General features: G+C 29.6%; 3 protein-coding genes across 3 annotated transcripts, besides 3 other annotated features; all 3 read left to right on the top strand.

Moving 5' to 3' along the window:
* Positions 1 to 1,650: 1,650 nt before the first annotated feature.
* TVAGG3_0469550 (uncharacterized protein) lies at positions 1,651 to 2,307 on the top strand (the record flags this gene model as incomplete). The annotated part of the gene is made up of 1 exon (XM_051235450.1): positions 1,651 to 2,307. The coding sequence occupies one exon, from the start codon at positions 1,651 to 1,653 to the stop codon at positions 2,305 to 2,307; it is 657 nt and encodes a 218-aa protein (XP_051093274.1).
* Positions 2,308 to 4,364: 2,057 nt separating this feature from the next.
* Positions 4,365 to 6,336: a mobile genetic element.
* Positions 6,337 to 6,750: 414 nt separating this feature from the next.
* TVAGG3_0469530 (uncharacterized protein) lies at positions 6,751 to 7,407 on the top strand (the record flags this gene model as incomplete). Its single annotated transcript, XM_051235449.1, has 1 exon — positions 6,751 to 7,407. The coding sequence occupies one exon, from the start codon at positions 6,751 to 6,753 to the stop codon at positions 7,405 to 7,407; it is 657 nt and encodes a 218-aa protein (XP_051093273.1).
* A 2,056-nt stretch (positions 7,408 to 9,463) lies between these two features.
* Positions 9,464 to 11,436: a mobile genetic element.
* A 414-nt stretch (positions 11,437 to 11,850) lies between these two features.
* On the top strand, positions 11,851 to 12,507 carry TVAGG3_0469510 (uncharacterized protein; the record flags this gene model as incomplete). The annotated part of the gene is made up of 1 exon (XM_051235448.1): positions 11,851 to 12,507. The coding sequence occupies one exon, from the start codon at positions 11,851 to 11,853 to the stop codon at positions 12,505 to 12,507; it is 657 nt and encodes a 218-aa protein (XP_051093272.1).
* A 2,056-nt stretch (positions 12,508 to 14,563) lies between these two features.
* Positions 14,564 to 15,612: part of a mobile genetic element that runs on past the window's edge.

Genomic DNA, 15,612 nt, shown 5'->3' with positions numbered 1-15,612 from the left:
GTATTAAATTTCGAAATCTTAAATTTTGAAGTTAGACCCGAAAAAATCGTATCAGTTCATCCTATATTTATATCTGTTTTATGATCCTTTGTTGTTATATCGAATTAGAGCAAATAGCTTGTGCGGTCCAAAAGGTGTACCTGGCAGAAATCGACTTTTTGAGAGAAACTCATATAATTAATTGTATGACTTCTCTCAAAAAGTTGAAGGTAGGTACGCCTTTTGACTCGCAGTTTATATCCATGAACATCAAATTAATTGAAACATGTTTACTAAGATAATATTGTCTCTTCTTGGTGGTAATATAGTTTCAACATCAAACAAACTAAATATAAAATTATGTATTTTGAGATTTGGACTTTACAAGGAATTCTCAATAGCAAAATGTTGTATTTCTGAAGCATTAATTTTTACAAATCCATGGTTATTCGCACACGTATTAATTTCAATCACTCATAATCCTTTTCTAATCCAATTTCTCTTTTTTGGATAGTAGCTTAGATGCATAAGGCAATTACGACCTTCTTCATTTTTGTTCTTGAGGACTGATTCATGAAGTATTGACCCATTCTGATACAAAAATTTTGGATCCACTTTTATTTTATTTTTAAAATTTTAAAAATAATACATTAAAAGAATTATCCAATAAACTAAAATGATTTGACAATCTGACTGTGTAAAATATTCAAAATTCATTCTGAATAGATCCGCTTTCAAATTAAAATCATTGTGAATGTCCTGGTTTTACTATACAATCACCAATGGTATAATTAACAGAACAGGAGATTATTTAATTGACATTGGTTCATATGGTCAAGATATTACTTTTTCATTTGCAGATAACAAATCATTTAGTTATTATTTTATTCTACAAGATACATATATGAGCGATTACTTGCGTATTAACTATGAATCATGCACAAGCAAAATATGGAAAATCACAGAGCCAACTTTTAATTTTAAATCAACAAACACGTATTATAATTATAAAGTAAGATTTTGTGTAGTTTCTTTTCCAAATTACTGCGATTCCATAGAATTTCTATCCGAATCGAACGATCTAGCTTTCAATTATTCAAATAAAAAATATGAAATCAATAAGAATTACTGCTCAGTTTACTTAGATCCAACAGATGTTAGATTGAACATAAGCACATCTTCGGATGATTACGATTTTAATTATTCTTATTATCAACCAACATTTCAATACAAAGTTATAAATTACACAACAGACCATCTTTATTTCTCACCGACATTATACATTTTGTTCAGAAGTAAATCTCCGAATACAGTTGCAACAATCAAAATTTCACAAAGTTTTTCTTATGATACATACAGTGCTTATGATAAGGACAAGCTCGAATATCTTTGCAACCAATCAATTTCTTTTGGATCCCAGCCAAAATACAAAATATTCGGAATTCAAAAGTTATTAATTGGCAGAAATCAAACAAAACTTAATTTTATAAGGAACAATACGTAGTATTTACTGATTATCGCAACATTTCCGGAGAAGCAAGAACTTCAGAAGTATCTTTAGAAATTCTTGGAAATACACAATATTCAGCAATTTATTTCGCTCACACAGGTACAATTACATTAGAATCCTCCAGTGACGAACCTATTCCATGTAATTTTGTTGTTTTTAATTTGAATTATTATGATTGCACTTCGATTATCACAAATGTAAGGTCTAATTACAAATTCACTTCTCAGGACACAGCTCATACATGTGTTGTTACTGCTTTCACAAATGGAACAGTTCATTTCGAAGATGGTGATATTTATGATGTCTATGGAAAAATAAATAGAGCTAATATTATTGTTGAAAAACCTTTTCTAACAATAACTAATTCTAAACACGATTACTTATTTTTTTATCATGCTGGCGACAAATATAATACATCATATTTAATCAAAGGAAATAATTCAACTCATAGATCTCTTATCATTTTTGATAATTCGTATCATGAAATAAATTCATCAGAACCAGTTGAACAAAAATCAGATGATCATAATTATTCTGATGATGATAGTGATGAAGGACTAAGTGAAGGTGCTGTTTTGGAAATTATTATTGGAGCAGCAGTTGGAGCAGGTCTCATTGCTGTCGCTGCTTACTTATGTTATAGACACAGAAAATTCAGAGCTGAAAATCCAATTAATCAAAGCCTTGTTGATAAAACCGAAAAAGATTTACCTTTAGAAGAAACGAACAGCAATCCATATCCTAATGAATATAAAGCACCAGCATATAATCCAAAGCAAGAACAATCAAATACTTATTTCGAGAATCCTTATGAATAACTATTTTTTTTATATATTGTTTATGAACGAATCTTTAAAGATTTATAATGTTTTTTTTATTACAATTCTTATTACTCCCATAAGATTGAGCGTGTGAAAATAAGTTTATAACAACATTATCAACATTTTAGGCATCTCAATTATTAAGAAACATAAAGTATTTAGTAATATTGAATCAAATTTTATTATATAGGATGGGAGATAATTTTAATTGATAACAATAAGACTATCATTACCATCAAGCATTGCAATTCCTCTTTTATGTCTTAAAAAAAAAGAAAAAAGAGAGGAAACACAATCAATAATTCATGAACATTTCATTGATAATAGAAGTTGTCTATTAGAAGAAGTATCTAATAAATCCGAACCATTACCTTTAGAAGAGGTTCAAATAAATCCATATTTAATCGAAACAAAAGAAATACCAAATTATTCACAAAAATCGAAATCATTATTCGATAATCCTTATGAATAATTCGTGTCAGCTTTCATATGCTTTTATTGACTTTTCTTTTTATTCTGTAATTAAAATTTAATTGACAAAATTTATGCTTTAAACTGCGAATCAAAAGGCGGACCTATCAATTTTTGAATAGTTTACATTTCTAATGCTAACGGTGCCTTCACTGAGAGCGAGAGAAAATTATTAAATATTAGAGCTCAAATAAGCTTCACGTGCAATAGGTAGCAAATCAGCTTCTATTTATGCTTAAATTTCTGGTTTGAAGCTTGTATTAAATTTCGAAATCTTAAATTTTGAAGTTAGACCCGAAAAAATCGTATCAGTTCATCCTATATTTATATCTGTTTTATGATCCTTTGTTGTTATATCGAATTAGAGCAAATAGCTTGTGCGGTCCAAAAGGTGTACCTGGCAGAAATCGACTTTTTGAGAGAAACTCATATAATTAATTGTATGACTTCTCTCAAAAAGTTGAAGGTAGGTACGCCTTTTGACTCGCAGTTTATATCCAAGAACATCAAATTAATTGAAACATGTTTACTAAGATAATATTGTCTCTTCTTGGTGGTAATATAGTTTCAACATCAAACAAACTAAATATAAAATTATGTATTTTGAGATTTGGACTTTACAAGGAATTCTCAATAGCAAAATGTTGTATTTCTGAAGCATTAATTTTTACAAATCCATGGTTATTCGCACACGTATTAATTTCAATCACTCATAATCCTTTTCTAATCCAATTTCTCTTTTTTGGATAGTAGCTTAGATGCATAAGGCAATTACGACCTTCTTCATTTTTGTTCTTGAGGACTGATTCATGAAATATTGACCCATTCTGATACAAAAATTTTGGATCCACTTTTATTTTATTTTTAAAATTTTAAAAATAATACATTAAAAGGATTATCCAATAAACTAAAATGATTTGACAATCTGACTGTGTAAAATATTCAAAATTCATTCTGAATAGATCCGCTTTCAAATTAAAATCATTGTGAATGTCCTGGTTTTACTATACAATCACCAATGGTATAATTAACAGAACAGGAGATTATTTAATTGACATTGGTTCATATGGTCAAGATATTACTTTTTCATTTGCAGATAACAAATCATTTAGTTATTATTTTATTCTACAAGATACATATATGAGCGATTACTTGCGTATTAACTATGAATCATGCACAAGCAAAATATGGAAAATCACAGAGCCAACTTTTAATTTTAAATCAACAAACACGTATTATAATTATAAAGTAAGATTTTGTGTAGTTTCTTTTCCAAATTACTGCGATTCCATAGAATTTCTATCCGAATCGAACGATCTAGCTTTCAATTATTCAAATAAAAAATATGAAATCAATAAGAATTACTGCTCAGTTTACTTAGATCCAACAGATGTTAGATTGAACATAAGCACATCTTCGGATGATTACGATTTTAATTATTCTTATTATCAACCAACATTTCAATACAAAGTTATAAATTACACAACAGACCATCTTTATTTCTCACCGACATTATACATTTTGTTCAGAAGTAAATCTCCGAATACAGTTGCAACAATCAAAATTTCACAAAGTTTTTCTTAGAGTATATAAGAATTTCCGAAAAAGTGACACCCAAAAAGTGACACTTTCAATAGGGAGTAACAGTTAAAAAGTGACAATTTAAAATTCACAATAAATAAAAATAATAAATTTTTTAGTCTATTAAATTATTCTTTTCTTTGAAATCCTCCAAAAATTCTTCGAAATGTTCTAAAATATAATCTGGAGAATTATAACAAAATTCATTAATTTCTAACATATACGTATCTAACAATTCATTTGGAATTTCAAACGATCTTAAATATGTAATTGAATTTTGTATCTTCTCATTTATTTGAGAAAGTTTTTCTTCAGCATTTTCCAATAAAAATCTTAATGGATTCAAATTGGCTTCTTGATTCTGAACAAAATTTAATACTTGGTATAAACGTGATTGAACTTCTCTTTTCAATTTTGTTTTATAATCTGTCAATCGAGGCTCGCGAATTCTAATTGAAGGAATAAAACCTGTTTGAAGTAAATCGTTTTTAATACGATAAAAGTAATTGGGTGCAACTTCTTCTAAAAGATTTTTGACAAAAACATCAATTCTTTGATTTTTAACGCAGCCAAAATCGTGATATTTTATCTTTTTAAATAAAGATTCAGAAACGTTATTCACAACGGTTAATTCATTTGGTCTGGCAGCGGCTATCCACATCATAGCCAACAATTCCTTATACAAAATTCAAAAACTTTGGTGCAATCAGTTCTGATTGCACCCAAGTTTTTGAACTTTCTTGAGGGAATTAAAGGGTGAGAGATTTATAGTCTATCTATATATCTCCCACCCTCTAATTCCCTCCCTGACAGCGGGAAACTTTGTCTGAATGTTAAACTATTCAGACAAAGTTTCCCACTGTTTGCGAAGGAATTGTTGGCTATGATGTACTGATTCATGATCAGTACAACATAGCCAACAATTCCCTATATAAAGTTCAAAAACTTGGGTGCAATCAGAACTGATTGCACCCAAGTTTTTGAACTTTCTTGAGGGAATGGAAGAGTAAGAGGTATACATTATGAATATATACCTCTTACCCTTCCATTCCCTCTCTGACAGCGGGAAACTTTGTCTGAATGTTAAACTATTCAGACAAAGTTTCCCGCTGTCAGCGAAAGAATTGTTCCATCTGGTGCATAGAGTGTGAATCTATGCACCAAATGGAGCAAGTCCCTCGCGAAATTGCCCAAACTTGCGTCGCATTTCAAAGATTGCGACCCAAATTTTGGCGATTTCTAGTAGAGATGGAGTATTTTGAGTCACTGACCTATATGCAGTGGCTCAAAGGGCTCCATCTCTACTTTGAAGCAAGGAAACTTTCCTCGAAATTTTGATAATTTGAAGAAAGTTTTCAAGCAATTAACAAAGGATTACTCGCTATGAGGTAAAAATTCTAGATTTTCACCTCATAGCGAGAGCTTCCCTTTCATTGCTTGAAAACTTTCCCCAGCTTCAAAATTGGGGAAAGGGCTGTAAAGTCGACTCCGATACCAGCAGGTACCAGAGTATTTAAAAGAGAAGCCCTCGTACGAGTTTCTATGAAGACCTTCTCATTCAAGAAGATCTTAATAGAAAATCGTACGAGGGCATTGGAAACTCGCGTCTGGTACATGTTGGTACCAGAGTGTTTGAGATTTGAAGACTCTGGTACTAACATGTACCAGAATTTATGATGAATTTAAGATGGACCATTATAAAATGGTAGCGGTTTGCTTCAAAAAATTTTAGATGAGATTTGCATAGATATAGATTATATGATTTATACATATGAAAAATAATATATAAAAATATAATTTTGAGATAATTATGTAAATAATATTATAAATATTTGAATTTGAGGTATAATTTTATAGTAAAATATATTATAAAGATATTTATATAAATATTGTAAAATAATATAAGTAATAAAAATTGAGACCCCCTCCCTGTTTTTGATGTTTTGTCACTTTTTCGGTAATTCTTATTGTTTCCTTTATTTCTCACCGACATTATACATTTTGTTCAGAAGTAAATCTCCGAATACAGTTGCAACAATCAAAATTTCACAAAGTTTTTCTTATGATACATACAGTGCTTATGATAAGGACAAGCTCGAATATCTTTGCAACCAATCAATTTCTTTTGGATCCCAGCCAAAATACAAAATATTCGGAATTCAAAAGTTATTAATTGGCAGAAATCAAACAAAACTTAATTTTTATAAGGAACAATACGTAGTATTTACTGATTATCGCAACATTTCCGGAGAAGCAAGAACTTCAGAAGTATCTTTAGAAATTCTTGGAAATACACAATATTCAGCAATTTATTTCGCTCACACAGGTACAATTACATTAGAATCCTCCAGTGACGAACCTATTCCATGTAATTTTGTTGTTTTTAATTTGAATTATTATGATTGCACTTCGATTATCACAAATGTAAGGTCTAATTACAAATTCACTTCTCAGGACACAGCTCATACATGTGTTGTTACTGCTTTCACAAATGGAACAGTTCATTTCGAAGATGGTGATATTTATGATGTCTATGGAAAAATAAATAGAGCTAATATTATTGTTGAAAAACCTTTTCTAACAATAACTAATTCTAAACACGATTACTTATTTTTTTATCATGCTGGCGACAAATATAATACATCATATTTAATCAAAGGAAATAATTCAACTCATAGATCTCTTATCATTTTTGATAATTCGTATCATGAAATAAATTCATCAGAACCAGTTGAACAAAAATCAGATGATCATAATTATTCTGATGATGATAGTGATGAAGGACTAAGTGAAGGTGCTGTTTTGGAAATTATTATTGGAGCAGCAGTTGGAGCAGGTCTCATTGCTGTCGCTGCTTACTTATGTTATAGACACAGAAAATTCAGAGCTGAAAATCCAATTAATCAAAGCCTTGTTGATAAAACCGAAAAAGATTTACCTTTAGAAGAAACGAACAGCAATCCATATCCTAATGAATATAAAGCACCAGCATATAATCCAAAGCAAGAACAATCAAATACTTATTTCGAGAATCCTTATGAATAACTATTTTTTTATATATTGTTTATGAACGAATCTTTAAAGATTTATAATGTTTTTTTTATTACAATTCTTATTACTCCCATAAGATTGAGCGTGTGAAAATAAGTTTATAACAACATTATCAACATTTTAGGCATCTCAATTATTAAGAAACATAAAGTATTTAGTAATATTGAATCAAATTTTATTATATAGGATGGGAGATAATTTTAATTGATAACAATAAGACTATCATTACCATCAAGCATTGCAATTCCTCTTTTATGTCTTAAAAAAAAAGAAAAAAGAGAGGAAACACAATCAATAATTCATGAACATTTCATTGATAATAGAAGTTGTCTATTAGAAGAAGTATCTAATAAATCCGAACCATTACCTTTAGAAGAGGTTCAAATAAATCCATATTTAATCGAAACAAAAGAAATACCAAATTATTCACAAAAATCGAAATCATTATTCGATAATCCTTATGAATAATTCGTGTCAGCTTTCATATGCTTTTATTGACTTTTCTTTTTATTCTGTAATTAAAATTTAATTGACAAAATTTATGCTTTAAACTGCGAATCAAAAGGCGGACCTATCAATTTTTGAATAGTTTACATTTCTAATGCTAACGGTGCCTTCACTGAGAGCGAGAGAAAATTATTAAATATTAGAGCTCAAATAAGCTTCACGTGCAATAGGTAGCAAATCAACTTCTATTTATGCTTAAATTTCTGGTTTGAAGCTTGTATTAAATTTCGAAATCTTAAATTTTGAAGTTAGACCCGAAAAAATCGTATCAGTTCATCCTATATTTATATCTGTTTTATGATCCTTTGTTGTTATATCGAATTAGAGCAAATAGCTTGTGCGGTCCAAAAGGTGTACCTGGCAGAAATCGACTTTTTGAGAGAAACTCATATAATTAATTGTATGACTTCTCTCAAAAAGTTGAAGGTAGGTACGCCTTTTGACTCGCAGTTTATATCCAAGAACATCAAATTAATTGAAACATGTTTACTAAGATAATATTGTCTCTTCTTGGTGGTAATATAGTTTCAACATCAAACAAACTAAATATAAAATTATGTATTTTGAGATTTGGACTTTACAAGGAATTCTCAATAGCAAAATGTTGTATTTCTGAAGCATTAATTTTTACAAATCCATGGTTATTCGCACACGTATTAATTTCAATCACTCATAATCCTTTTCTAATCCAATTTCTCTTTTTTGGATAGTAGCTTAGATGCATAAGGCAATTACGACCTTCTTCATTTTTGTTCTTGAGGACTGATTCATGAAATATTGACCCATTCTGATACAAAAATTTTGGATCCACTTTTATTTTATTTTTAAAATTTTAAAAATAATACATTAAAAGGATTATCCAATAAACTAAAATGATTTGACAATCTGACTGTGTAAAATATTCAAAATTCATTCTGAATAGATCCGCTTTCAAATTAAAATCATTGTGAATGTCCTGGTTTTACTATACAATCACCAATGGTATAATTAACAGAACAGGAGATTATTTAATTGACATTGGTTCATATGGTCAAGATATTACTTTTTCATTTGCAGATAACAAATCATTTAGTTATTATTTTATTCTACAAGATACATATATGAGCGATTACTTGCGTATTAACTATGAATCATGCACAAGCAAAATATGGAAAATCACAGAGCCAACTTTTAATTTTAAATCAACAAACACGTATTATAATTATAAAGTAAGATTTTGTGTAGTTTCTTTTCCAAATTACTGCGATTCCATAGAATTTCTATCCGAATCGAACGATCTAGCTTTCAATTATTCAAATAAAAAATATGAAATCAATAAGAATTACTGCTCAGTTTACTTAGATCCAACAGATGTTAGATTGAACATAAGCACATCTTCGGATGATTACGATTTTAATTATTCTTATTATCAACCAACATTTCAATACAAAGTTATAAATTACACAACAGACCATCTTTATTTCTCACCGACATTATACATTTTGTTCAGAAGTAAATCTCCGAATACAGTTGCAACAATCAAAATTTCACAAAGTTTTTCTTAGAGTATATAAGAATTTCCGAAAAAGTGACACCCAAAAAGTGACACTTTCAATAGGGAGTAACAGTTAAAAAGTGACAATTTAAAATTCACAATAAATAAAAATAATAAATTTTTTAGTCTATTAAATTATTCTTTTCTTTGAAATCCTCCAAAAATTCTTCGAAATGTTCTAAAATATAATCTGGAGAATTATAACAAAATTCATTAATTTCTAACATATACGTATCTAACAATTCATTTGGAATTTCAAACGATCTTAAATATGTAATTGAATTTTGTATCTTCTCATTTATTTGAGAAAGTTTTTCTTCAGCATTTTCCAATAAAAATCTTAATGGATTCAAATTGGCTTCTTGATTCTGAACAAAATTTAATACTTGGTATAAACGTGATTGAACTTCTCTTTTCAATTTTGTTTTATAATCTGTCAATCGAGGCTCGCGAATTCTAATTGAAGGAATAAAACCTGTTTGAAGTAAATCGTTTTTAATACGATAAAAGTAATTGGGTGCAACTTCTTCTAAAAGATTTTTGACAAAAACATCAATTCTTTGATTTTTAACGCAGCCAAAATCGTGATATTTTATCTTTTTAAATAAAGATTCAGAAACGTTATTCACAACGGTTAATTCATTTGGTCTGGCAGCGGCTATCCACATCATAGCCAACAATTCCTTATACAAAATTCAAAAACTTTGGTGCAATCAGTTCTGATTGCACCCAAGTTTTTGAACTTTCTTGAGGGAATTAAAGGGTGAGAGATTTATAGTCTATCTATATATCTCCCACCCTCTAATTCCCTCCCTGACAGCGGGAAACTTTGTCTGAATGTTAAACTATTCAGACAAAGTTTCCCACTGTTTGCGAAGGAATTGTTGGCTATGATGTACTGATTCATGATCAGTACAACATAGCCAACAATTCCCTATATAAAGTTCAAAAACTTGGGTGCAATCAGAACTGATTGCACCCAAGTTTTTGAACTTTCTTGAGGGAATGGAAGAGTAAGAGGTATACATTATGAATATATACCTCTTACCCTTCCATTCCCTCTCTGACAGCGGGAAACTTTGTCTGAATGTTAAACTATTCAGACAAAGTTTCCCGCTGTCAGCGAAAGAATTGTTCCATCTGGTGCATAGAGTGTGAATCTATGCACCAAATGGAGCAAGTCCCTCGCGAAATTGCCCAAACTTGCGTCGCATTTCAAAGATTGCGACCCAAATTTTGGCGATTTCTAGTAGAGATGGAGTATTTTGAGTCACTGACCTATATGCAGTGGCTCAAAGGGCTCCATCTCTACTTTGAAGCAAGGAAACTTTCCTCGAAATTTTGATAATTTGAAGAAAGTTTTCAAGCAATTAACAAAGGATTACTCGCTATGAGGTAAAAATTCTAGATTTTCACCTCATAGCGAGAGCTTCCCTTTCATTGCTTGAAAACTTTCCCCAGCTTCAAAATTGGGGAAAGGGCTGTAAAGTCGACTCCGATACCAGCAGGTACCAGAGTATTTAAAAGAGAAGCCCTCGTACGAGTTTCTATGAAGACCTTCTCATTCAAGAAGATCTTAATAGAAAATCGTACGAGGGCATTGGAAACTCGCGTCTGGTACATGTTGGTACCAGAGTGTTTGAGATTTGAAGACTCTGGTACTAACATGTACCAGAATTTATGATGAATTTAAGATGGACCATTATAAAATGGTAGCGGTTTGCTTCAAAAAATTTTAGATGAGATTTGCATAGATATAGATTATATGATTTATACATATGAAAAATAATATATAAAAATATAATTTTGAGATAATTATGTAAATAATATTATAAATATTTGAATTTGAGGTATAATTTTATAGTAAAATATATTATAAAGAGTATTTATATAAATATTGTAAAATAATATAAGTAATAAAAATTGAGACCCCCTCCCTGTTTTTGATGTTTTGTCACTTTTTCGGTAATTCTTATTGTTTCCTTTATTTCTCACCGACATTATACATTTTGTTCAGAAGTAAATCTCCGAATACAGTTGCAACAATCAAAATTTCACAAAGTTTTTCTTATGATACATACAGTGCTTATGATAAGGACAAGCTCGAATATCTTTGCAACCAATCAATTTCTTTTGGATCCCAGCCAAAATACAAAATATTCGGAATTCAAAAGTTATTAATTGGCAGAAATCAAACAAAACTTAATTTTTATAAGGAACAATACGTAGTATTTACTGATTATCGCAACATTTCCGGAGAAGCAAGAACTTCAGAAGTATCTTTAGAAATTCTTGGAAATACACAATATTCAGCAATTTATTTCGCTCACACAGGTACAATTACATTAGAATCCTCCAGTGACGAACCTATTCCATGTAATTTTGTTGTTTTTAATTTGAATTATTATGATTGCACTTCGATTATCACAAATGTAAGGTCTAATTACAAATTCACTTCTCAGGACACAGCTCATACATGTGTTGTTACTGCTTTCACAAATGGAACAGTTCATTTCGAAGATGGTGATATTTATGATGTCTATGGAAAAATAAATAGAGCTAATATTATTGTTGAAAAACCTTTTCTAACAATAACTAATTCTAAACACGATTACTTATTTTTTTATCATGCTGGCGACAAATATAATACATCATATTTAATCAAAGGAAATAATTCAACTCATAGATCTCTTATCATTTTTGATAATTCGTATCATGAAATAAATTCATCAGAACCAGTTGAACAAAAATCAGATGATCATAATTATTCTGATGATGATAGTGATGAAGGACTAAGTGAAGGTGCTGTTTTGGAAATTATTATTGGAGCAGCAGTTGGAGCAGGTCTCATTGCTGTCGCTGCTTACTTATGTTATAGACACAGAAAATTCAGAGCTGAAAATCCAATTAATCAAAGCCTTGTTGATAAAACCGAAAAAGATTTACCTTTAGAAGAAACGAACAGCAATCCATATCCTAATGAATATAAAGCACCAGCATATAATCCAAAGCAAGAACAATCAAATACTTATTTCGAGAATCCTTATGAATAACTATTTTTTTATATATTGTTTATGAACGAATCTTTAAAGATTTATAATGTTTTTTTTATTACAATTCTTATTACTCCCATAAGATTGAGCGTGTGAAAATAAGTTTATAACAACATTATCAACATTTTAGGCATCTCAATTATTAAGAAACATAAAGTATTTAGTAATATTGAATCAAATTTTATTATATAGGATGGGAGATAATTTTAATTGATAACAATAAGACTATCATTACCATCAAGCATTGCAATTCCTCTTTTATGTCTTAAAAAAAAAGAAAAAAGAGAGGAAACACAATCAATAATTCATGAACATTTCATTGATAATAGAAGTTGTCTATTAGAAGAAGTATCTAATAAATCCGAACCATTACCTTTAGAAGAGGTTCAAATAAATCCATATTTAATCGAAACAAAAGAAATACCAAATTATTCACAAAAATCGAAATCATTATTCGATAATCCTTATGAATAATTCGTGTCAGCTTTCATATGCTTTTATTGACTTTTCTTTTTATTCTGTAATTAAAATTTAATTGACAAAATTTATGCTTTAAACTGCGAATCAAAAGGCGGACCTATCAATTTTTGAATAGTTTACATTTCTAATGCTAACGGTGCCTTCACTGAGAGCGAGAGAAAATTATTAAATATTAGAGCTCAAATAAGCTTCACGTGCAATAGGTAGCAAATCAACTTCTATTTATGCTTAAATTTCTGGTTTGAAGCTTGTATTAAATTTCGAAATCTTAAATTTTGAAGTTAGACCCGAAAAAATCGTATCAGTTCATCCTATATTTATATCTGTTTTATGATCCTTTGTTGTTATATCGAATTAGAGCAAATAGCTTGTGCGGTCCAAAAGGTGTACCTGGCAGAAATCGACTTTTTGAGAGAAACTCATATAATTAATTGTATGACTTCTCTCAAAAAGTTGAAGGTAGGTACGCCTTTTGACTCGCAGTTTATATCCAAGAACATCAAATTAATTGAAACATGTTTACTAAGATAATATTGTCTCTTCTTGGTGGTAATATAGTTTCAACATCAAACAAACTAAATATAAAATTATGTATTTTGAGATTTGGACTTTACAAGGAATTCTCAATAGCAAAATGTTGTATTTCTGAAGCATTAATTTTTACAAATCCATGGTTATTCGCACACGTATTAATTTCAATCACTCATAATCCTTTTCTAATCCAATTTCTCTTTTTTGGATAGTAGCTTAGATGCATAAGGCAATTACGACCTTCTTCATTTTTGTTCTTGAGGACTGATTCATGAAATATTGACCCATTCTGATACAAAAATTTTGGATCCACTTTTATTTTATTTTTAAAATTTTAAAAATAATACATTAAAAGGATTATCCAATAAACTAAAATGATTTGACAATCTGACTGTGTAAAATATTCAAAATTCATTCTGAATAGATCCGCTTTCAAATTAAAATCATTGTGAATGTCCTGGTTTTACTATACAATCACCAATGGTATAATTAACAGAACAGGAGATTATTTAATTGACATTGGTTCATATGGTCAAGATATTACTTTTTCATTTGCAGATAACAAATCATTTAGTTATTATTTTATTCTACAAGATACATATATGAGCGATTACTTGCGTATTAACTATGAATCATGCACAAGCAAAATATGGAAAATCACAGAGCCAACTTTTAATTTTAAATCAACAAACACGTATTATAATTATAAAGTAAGATTTTGTGTAGTTTCTTTTCCAAATTACTGCGATTCCATAGAATTTCTATCCGAATCGAACGATCTAGCTTTCAATTATTCAAATAAAAAATATGAAATCAATAAGAATTACTGCTCAGTTTACTTAGATCCAACAGATGTTAGATTGAACATAAGCACATCTTCGGATGATTACGATTTTAATTATTCTTATTATCAACCAACATTTCAATACAAAGTTATAAATTACACAACAGACCATCTTTATTTCTCACCGACATTATACATTTTGTTCAGAAGTAAATCTCCGAATACAGTTGCAACAATCAAAATTTCACAAAGTTTTTCTTAGAGTATATAAGAATTTCCGAAAAAGTGACACCCAAAAAGTGACACTTTCAATAGGGAGTAACAGTTAAAAAGTGACAATTTAAAATTCACAATAAATAAAAATAATAAATTTTTTAGTCTATTAAATTATTCTTTTCTTTGAAATCCTCCAAAAATTCTTCGAAATGTTCTAAAATATAATCTGGAGAATTATAACAAAATTCATTAATTTCTAACATATACGTATCTAACAATTCATTTGGAATTTCAAACGATCTTAAATATGTAATTGAATTTTGTATCTTCTCATTTATTTGAGAAAGTTTTTCTTCAGCATTTTCCAATAAAAATCTTAATGGATTCAAATTGGCTTCTTGATTCTGAACAAAATTTAATACTTGGTATAAACGTGATTGAACTTCTCTTTTCAATTTTGTTTTATAATCTGTCAATCGAGGCTCGCGAATTCTAATTGAAGGAATAAAACCTGTTTGAAGTAAATCGTTTTTAATACGATAAAAGTAATTGGGTGCAACTTCTTCTAAAAGATTTTTGACAAAAACATCAATTCTTTGATTTTTAACGCAGCCAAAATCGTGATATTTTATCTTTTTAAATAAAGATTCAGAAACGTTATTCACAACGGTTAATTCATTTGGTCTGGCAGCGGCTATCCACATCATAGCCAACAATTCCTTATACAAAATTCAAAAACTTTGGTGCAATCAGTTCTGATTGCACCCAAGTTTTTGAACTTTCTTGAGGGAATTAAAGGGTGAGAGATTTATAGTCTATCTATATATCTCCCACCCTCTAATTCCCTCCCTGACAGCGGGAAACTTTGTCTGAATGTTAAACTATTCAGACAAAGTTTCCCACTGTTTGCGAAGGAATTGTTGGCTATGATGTACTGATTCATGATCAGTACAACATAGCCAACAATTCCCTATATAAAGTTCAAAAACTTGGGTGCAATCAGAACTGATTGCACCCAAGTTTTTGAACTTTCTTGAGGGAATGGAAGAGTAAGAGGTATACATTATGAATATATACCTCTTACCCTTCCATTC

Source organism: Trichomonas vaginalis, chromosome II (genome assembly GCF_026262505.1).
Source record: "Trichomonas vaginalis G3 chromosome II, whole genome shotgun sequence".
NCBI lineage: Eukaryota > Parabasalia > Trichomonadida > Trichomonadidae > Trichomonas > Trichomonas vaginalis.
This window is presented reverse-complemented; position numbering and strand designations above follow the sequence as displayed.